The 8,310-nt window shown below is 50.1% G+C and overlaps 1 protein-coding gene across 2 annotated transcripts in view; it reads right to left on the bottom strand.

The window, feature by feature from the left end:
- Positions 1–1,243: 1,243 nt before the first annotated feature.
- Positions 1,244–8,310, bottom strand: part of TOGARAM2 (TOG array regulator of axonemal microtubules 2) — a 48,548-nt gene continuing 41,481 nt past the window's right edge. The window contains exons 18-19 of one of the 2 annotated variants that reach the window (XM_019735263.2): positions 5,857–5,943; positions 1,244–1,678 (exon numbers count right to left, since the gene is read on the bottom strand). In XM_019735263.2, the coding sequence (XP_019590822.2) occupies positions 1,422–1,678; positions 5,857–5,943 (344 nt within the window). In that variant the 3' untranslated portion in view covers positions 1,244–1,421. Of the gene's footprint in view, positions 1,679–5,856; positions 5,944–8,310 lie in introns of those variants that run through there. The other variant, XR_012496297.1, reaches the window with a different exon arrangement.

Here is an 8,310-nt window from a genome sequence, read left to right as displayed (position 1 = left end):
ACCCAAAGTCACACTTAAGCTGCCTATTTAAAGCCCAAGTCCCACCATGCCTGCGTCATGCCCAACCTCACCCCAGGGCACTGGGGGGAGGGGCGGCCTAGTTACACCTGGCAACAGGGCAAGATGGAAAAGCGGCCTCCTCAGCCAGAGGCACTCACAGGGTTTGGAAATACATAGGTGAGTCAATCTGGGGCTTCCCAGCCTGCCTTGGGCTGGACTCCCCAGGAGAGCCTCAGAACAGTGAAACTCTGCTGGGGGGTGGGGGATGACAGCTGAGAGAAAACATGTCAGCATGAGGCTGTGGCCTCAGGGCTTCGCAGTCTGGATCTGCCCCAGAGTGTTGCCTTGGGTCAGGGCTCCTTGGCTGGGACTGGGACACATTATCCCTTCAGCCTTCACCTTACCCATGTGTTATGGTAATGACCTGAGCTCTGATTCTGCCTGGTCACACCGTTGTCAACCTGCCACCAGCCCTAGTGAAGGCAGAGCCACTCTACCATGTCCAGAACCTAAGCCCCGGATGTCCCCCTCCCGCTGCCAGGATGCCATTTCTCTGGCTGCCCCATCAGTGGGCAGCACCTTCTTTCAACTTCCTCGTGTCCTGGCCCATCCTGCATCCAACACAGCTCTCCAGCTTCATGTCTGGCCCAAATGGGGTAACCTGTGCAATTGCAGCACTTCCACATGACATCTGCGTACCGTGTACAGCTTTACACACTACAAAGTGCTTTCATGTATGGTATTTCACGTGTGAAGTATCGTCGACTCCTCTTTAGAACTAGCCAGGATGCCAACTTCCAGAGAAGGCTTGTAGTAATGCAGATGTCAAACTCTCCTTGCCTTTGGATAAGCTGGACAGATCTCATTAGGTTTGCCTAGGACCAGATGACACAGCGCAAATTTTGTAAGGCAGAAGCTTCCCAGAGGTATCTGTTACATTCACCTCAAATCAGGCCAATAACAAATGCAATGAATTTAAATGACCAACTCAAGGTCTCTAGTTTTGGGGGTTTGTCCAGCCGCTCGGGGGGCAATGCCCCCAATGGCCTGCAATATATGGGTCTGTATTACACTTTTTCTCCCTTACTCTTCGTCTCCGTATTATCTACAGCTGGTTTTGCTATTGTCGTGTTTTGTTTTGTTTGTCACAAACCTAGTTATTGGAACATTATCTGCAGTTAAAAAAGTGGAAGATAAGAAAACCTTAGAAAAATAAGTCATTCTTTTATTTCTACTTCAAAATATACTATGTACATCTGGAACTCTAAGAGAAAGTAGACCAGGAGATAATGCCATCCAAAAAATAAAATAAGATAGAAAAAGGATGGCGCGTTTCAGATCTGTGTCTAATCCAGCTGAAAGGGGCATGAGCTGCCAGTGGTCTTGTTGTCAGGTGCCAGCCCTCTGATCTTGGAGCCACCTCACAGGGATTCCGTGTCTAAAAGCTCCTGGAGTGTTTGGAGGACTTGCTTTGGCTGGCCTGCGGCCAAGTCCTGCAGCCGGGAGCCCATCTGCTCCTGGAGGCACCTGGACAGCCGGCACACCACGGGACGGACGTTCCCACTGTGCCCAGGCAGGACGCCGTTCCCCGTCATGTTCTTCAGGAAGTACCAGAGGACCGGAAGTACATGGCGCTCCACGGCCTGGGGCTTTCGGGGGTAAACCGAGGCCACCAGCACTGTCATGCAGAAAAGAGGAAGAGTTACTTGAGTCAGGCACTCTCTCCCTCTCCCACTGCCTCTCTTAGAACCCCTACTCTGTCCCTCAAAGGGCAGGCAGCCCAGCAGGGCTGACGGATCCATTAGACATAGTACCGAGGGCTCACAACATGTTTTCTTTTTTTTTTCAATCAGAAGAAAAAATATGAAGATATACAGTCTGGTCTATATTTGTGTTTATACCAACCGGTCCTAAAATACAATTTCTAATTTTTTTCATGGAGGAAAGGGTAGGCAAAGGTGAAAGTGCTCAGGGCCCACGATAGCCATCATGGGTCCCTGCAGCCCAGGGGACAGGAAGGAAGCAGACACACTGGGATTGCAATCCAACCTCTGCTATGGACTGGCTGTGGGAGCTTGAGAAAGTCACCCAACCTTTCCCAGCCTATTCCCCACTCTGTAAAGATAATAATCCTGAACCAAACTCTTGAGATTGTTAGAGATTAGATAATAGTAGGTGGGCAGGTGACAAATAGTAGCTGGTACTGGTATTGCTTTAATCTGCATTACCACCTATGAGAGCTCATGCAAACACAGAGAAAACGTGTACTAGGGAGAGAAGTCAAGACTCTGTCAAATGAAGTATTCTGGACAATAAAACAGCCAGCAGGAATTAAGACCAGTGTGGCCTCCCCAGCGTCTGGATGCCAAACCTCAGGATAAGACCAGCAGCCATCCAAGAGGCGTGAATGTGCTCTATAAACCATCATTCAGTGATGAATGTCCCCAAATCTGGTTACCCAAGGCTCTAAACCCCAGAAAACCCAGAAGCAGGCTAAACCCTCCAACACAGAGTAAATGCAGGACTGCCCTCGATGTCAAAGCCATGCCAAGGGCTATCCCAAATTGCTTTGGGAGGTGGGGTGGGGGAGGGGCTGCTCCTGCCCTCGGCCATGGCCATGTTGCCCTAAGTGCTTTCGTGCTAATAATGCTTGCTTTATAATCAGCACTCTCTGCTTGTCATCCTGCCAAAGGAAAAGTGTTGGTGAAGGCAAATGACTCTGAGAGCAGCATTTTACTTATTTATGGGGCAAAGAAACTGGAAGGTTCCCTGGGCTAAGGCATGCCTGGGAAACAAACATGGCCTGCAGAGTCCTGGGTCAGGCTCAGAGCTCTGCAGCATGATTGTTTCATTCTCACAGCACCGTGAGAGGCAGGATGCTGGTCCATTTCAGGGCTCAGAAGCTGGCCCAAGAGCACACAGCTAAGAAGGGCAGAGCTGAGGAGAGAGGCCAGATCTGCCTTGACTCCAAAGTCCATGCTCTTTCCACCCCTCGCTGCCCCCAAACCTCTAGGGGTTCTGCATTTCAGAGGCTGGTCTGGAGTTTTATTTTTAGTGGCAACCCCAATTTGTCCTTCCTTCATCAGCTTAACATCATCCAATACCTCAGGATATCTTTCAGCAGGAGTCCCACGGGGCCCCCTCTGATTTCAGAGACAGCCGGGGACAGTGGAAAAGGGGAGACGACCTGGGCCCCCTCAGCGCTTCCTGACTGCTCACAGGGCCATTTCCCATGGACTGTGTGCGCTGACTTTCAGACCACACACAGTGGGGCCTCCTCAGGGGTTCCCCACCATCACAGAGCCCTCAGAAGTAGAGATGGTCCTCATTCCTGGGGAAGGTAGGACTGTAACTCAGCCCAGCCACGTCCACATTCTCTAGGAAAGTCTCCCAGAGGAGAGGGGCCTCCAGCAGCTTCATACGTTGAGCAGGCTGAGAAGGGAGGGCACAGTGAACAGCAAAGCTGCCCCAGTCAGCCCCAAGAGTGGGGAAGCAAGGGCAAGGTGGGAGGGGGACAGCACGAGGGAACCAAAAGAAAATGCTTCTGATTAGCTATTTCCTCTGAACAATGGAAAGGTTTCCTAAATCTGCACTGAATCTCACCTGCCAATGAAGGTGAGAACTTTCCCCCAAACCAGAGCCAGGCAGGGCTTCCCTGCTTCCACCAAAGGGTGAGGCGTGTACCTGCCCCCAGCAGGGCTCCTTCCCCCTCCTGCCACATCGGAACTCTCTGCCTCCCAACAGTGAGGCATTTACACTGCAGCCCCCAGGCGGCTTGCTCCTCAGGAAGAGCACTTATCCCACCCGCCTACACAGTCCCACATCCCCGGCTACACAGAGGGGAGATCACCGCTGACTGGGGGGTCTCTCAGGCTGGCAGAGGTGGCAGTGGCCTTTCTGGGTGTAATCATGAGGAAGAAAACCCCTTTAAACTCAAGCTTAAAAGGCAGCTGAAGTAATTAGCAAAAGATTTACTCCTGTTAAGCTGTGCTATTATTAGTCCACACCTTGTGTCAACTGAAATTGTCTTCTCTGTTCCAGGCTGGCACCTGGTTAACAGGAGCACGGCACAGAAACTCTTGCCTTTGGAGTCTCTTGGAAATAGATGGAAAATATTTACAATAAATAGATAATCTAATGTCAGGTACCCACCCCACTCTGGGCCCATAAATTACCAAGGACAGGTAGGCTTTCACCCACAACATGCTGATTTTGAGCATCAGAAAAGCGTTCCTTGTCTGGTACCCACGGGGGTCTCAGTTATGTGGCCCCATTCTCAGCCCAGGGCACCCTCAGCATGGCACTGTGGCTGCATCATCGCCCCCAGCCCTGCCTCACTCACCCCACCTACTTGGGTATGGCCTGGCACCTGGACAGGAGGTAAGGGGCCACTCCAGGGAGGCTGAGGGGACTGAACCAGGGCAAGAGGCAATTCCAGGAGCAAGAAATGGGGCGGTGGAGGAGCTAGAGTGATGCCCTCAGGCAGGTAACATGAGCTGAGCACCCCCTGAGGCCCCGATGCTGTGAGGCCCTGGCTGGAGCCTGGTGAGGGACATGCTCTTAAGAGGCACATGAAACCAGGTAGGAGGGCTGGGGAGAAGGGAGACAGAGGAAGTGATGCCAGAACCTTCTTCCCTAGGAGGGATGGGTGGAGAAAGGCTTTGCAGGCCAGGAGCCACATGTGGGCAAGCAAAGTTGAGAGGACGGGAAATCAGCCAGTACAAGGCGGGTGGCATGCTGGCACCTAGGAGGCAAAGGCAGGGCCTGCTGGGGATAGGCTGAGGGCTTGGCTCGGCAGCCAGGCTCCTGGGGATAAATCCTGGATTACTTGCCCAGGGACCTTGGGCACTTAACCTTTCTGAGCTCCATTTTCCTTATTTCTAAAAGGATAATCATGGAACCCACACCCTCCTTGAGGGCTGTTATGAGGATTAATGATCCAGGGCATATAACTGGGATTGGGGTAAGGGACAGAGCCCAGAGGGCCAGGCAATGACAGGCCTTGAGAACCACTCCAGAGAGCCTGGTCACTTCCCTGAAGACTGCTGGGGAGGCAGACAAGGATTTAAGGGGGGGGACATGAACCATCTGCATTTTTGGGGTGCCATCAGGAGTCCAAAGAACAGACTGAGTCCTGCCTCCTTCCTGGCTGGGACCTTCCCGAGATGGGGGAGGGGGTTTTCAGCAAGGAATGATGATAAAACCAAGTTAAGTAACCTGCCCTAGGTCAGAGTTGGCAGGTGGCAAATGGGTCTGTCCACCCTGAAACCTATGTCCTTTCCACGCTGCCACCTGAAGGGCCAACAGGAGAAGATTTCAGCCTTGGAATGAAATCGCTTGAGACTTATCCTGCAAACTCAGAGCAGACATAAGCTTGGAACAAGCTTGAATAAGGCTCATCTCCACGTAATCCAGTCCCGGGCACCTGGCCAAGGGGTCAAGTGGGGTTGAAAGCCAGCCTGCACTCTGTTTGCCAGGCTGTACATGCCAAAGAAGAGGCAACTTTATCTAATTGTCACACCAGCGCTGCTGCTGACAAAGCCATGCCCCCACAAGGCGGCTCTGCCTGGGAGGCATCAGGTACCCTGCAAGCTAGCCAGCGGCAAAGAGGAAGAAAGGCACAATGGCTTCTTAAAAACTGTTTTAGTTATGTCTAAACCTGCTTCATTTTGACCAAACACAAAGATCGTCTTCTGACAATGTGGGGATTATGTTTAAAAAGCAGATTATCAAAAATTTAAATGGTTTGTGATGATTTTTGGTCTAAGATTAGTGGTGGTTCAACCACATGTGGGGAGAGAAGAACAGAGACTGACTGCAAGGCAGTGGGGCGGCGGCATGTTTAGGGGTGCTCACCTGACAGACGGTCTGTGATAGCAAGCACTGCGTGGCCACTCAGGAAACGCACCCGCCCAGCAAACGCTTGCAGGAGGCAGAGGTTGTCTAAAAGAGATAGAGAGTGTCAGTGGCCTGAGCCACGCGCAGCTGTTCAGTGCCAGGGACCCAAAACGCCTGGGTGGGAAAGAGGCCCGTTGCGGAGCTGAATTAATTTTTCCAGGTCACAATGGGGCCACTTTTAAAAAGTGAATGTACATAGGTTGTTTGGGGAAGAGTGAGTGGCCTGGAATAGTCAAATTGGTTCCAAACAGGCCTCGTTTCCGCCCATGGATCTGCGTCATACTGTCTGTGCTTCTTCAAAATTGCTGTGAACTTTGGGGGATGGATAGATAGACAGACAGACAGACAGACAGACAGACATGATTGATAGATAATTGATAGATGGTAATAGATGATTGGTGATAGATAAATATTAGGTTGGTGCAAAAGTAACTGCGGTTTTTGCAATTATTTTTAACCTTTTAAACCACAGTTACTTTTGCACCAACCTAATAGATAGATGATAGATAGATAGATAGATAGATAAAGTGACAGACAGATGGATGTTAGAGACAGATTGATGGACATAAATGTGGATACATAGATGTAGTTTTAGGGGAAACTGAGCAGGACGCAAATACAATTGTGTAATAGAATCACAACCATGCATATGAACAGGCACAGAAAAAATATCTAAAATGGAAAATGCCAAGTGCTAATAATGGTTTCTTCTAGGATTTGGGACTATAAGTGAGGTTTTCTTCCTTCCAAATGCTCTGCATTTTCCATTTTCTCAATAATTAATAAGTATGCTTTTACAGTAGTGGAAAGTAAACTTTATATTTTTAAGTTAACTAGAAAGACTGCATAATAGCATGGGAAACTAGGTAGTGTTAAATGAAAGATGCAAAGACAAAACTGTATTTGCGTTACGATTTTGAACCAGGGAACTCTGTATGCATGCAAGTGAGAAATAGAAGATCAGAGACATTTTTAACCTGTTGGGATACTAGAGGGACACCATGAATAAATCTGTAAATTCCAGTAACAATATAATGTTATAATTATTTATATAATTTATATAAGGTTATAAGTTTAAAATCAGAAAGCAAAACAGCAAAAGTAGATTGGAAGCCACCCATTTGCAAGCTTATCTGCTCTTTCCAGCACTGGCCAGGGGCTGCGATAAATTAAGGGAACTCCTTTTGGTGCTCAGAAGCCTGAATGCAGAGGTCTGACCAGGAGAATGGTGAGCTGTCACCATTCGTTAGTGAAGTTTCTTCCATAACTAACCCAGTGACAGAGGCCAAAGACAGAACGAGCCAGTCAGAGCAGGAACTGCCTTCATACCTGGATGAATTCCCTTAAAATCAGAAGGTTTGGGCACTAGGCAGAGAGGATGCCACTCCAGCCTCTCCCCTGGGCAGGTCCCAAGGCAGGCAGTGACAAAGAGCAGAGGTCAGAGAGCAAGATATCCAACATGTCTCCTTCCTCACCATCCCCCCACAATGGGACATGGGCAGAAATCCCACCTGTCCTGTCAACCGACACACCACCTGTCCCACTCACCCTAAGGAAAACCAAAAAACTAGGAGAGATGTGGTGGCTGGTGAGTCGACTTTATCACTGAATTCCTAAATGAAGAGGGATCCTAAGAGGTCACCTACAACAGGCAGCCTCCTGGTTTGGCTGTGTGATCTGGATTTTGTGCCAGAAGATGGCCTGGCCTGGCCTGGCTGTGTTCTTGATCTCCTTGGCCCCTCGTAGGGCAGGAAACAAATACAACATGCTGAGCTCTTGCTTTGTGACTTCACAGCATTTCACAGTTCCTGGCCAGCTTGGAGCCCAGAATCCCCTGTGGGACAGGAAGCAGCAGACTTGGGAGAAAGCTCCTTCTGCTCAGAGGGTTCCACGCCACTTCCAGAAGCGGCCTCAGGGTGCTAAAGGTCCCCCCACCCCACCCCCTGGGAACCACTAGGGTCACCAGGCTCAGCCTGGGTGATATGGCCAGAAAGACTTACACCTCCTCTCTTCTGTCCCACCTGCCCTGTCTCTGCTTCTACCACCCAATCCCCTCATCAATGAGAAGTTTAATTACTTGCATCCATAGTACCCTCTGCAGGCCAGACTCAGACCATTCCAGGCACATGAGAACCACCGCTGGGAAGACTTTGACTCTATCCTTGGCACACCTGGCAGTGATAAATGCTCCTAATTGGCAACCTAAGTCCCTCCAGTTCTGGCCTAGGTGGATATGAAAATTGGCTCGTCACTTCATAGTGAAGAGCCCTTGCAAAACCAGTGTTGCTGGTGAGGCTGAAAGGGCATGGCTCGCAGCAAGGCCACGGGGCCCTGAGAGCCCCCTGCCATATATACCTGTTCAAAATGACATGGAGCGAAGGCCCATGACAAGGGAGTCTTTAGCCAGGGATT

The sequence above is a fragment of the Rhinolophus sinicus genome, linkage group LG05, assembly GCF_036562045.2.
Source record: "Rhinolophus sinicus isolate RSC01 linkage group LG05, ASM3656204v1, whole genome shotgun sequence".
Classification (NCBI taxonomy): Eukaryota; Metazoa; Chordata; class Mammalia; order Chiroptera; family Rhinolophidae; genus Rhinolophus; species Rhinolophus sinicus.
This window is presented reverse-complemented; position numbering and strand designations above follow the sequence as displayed.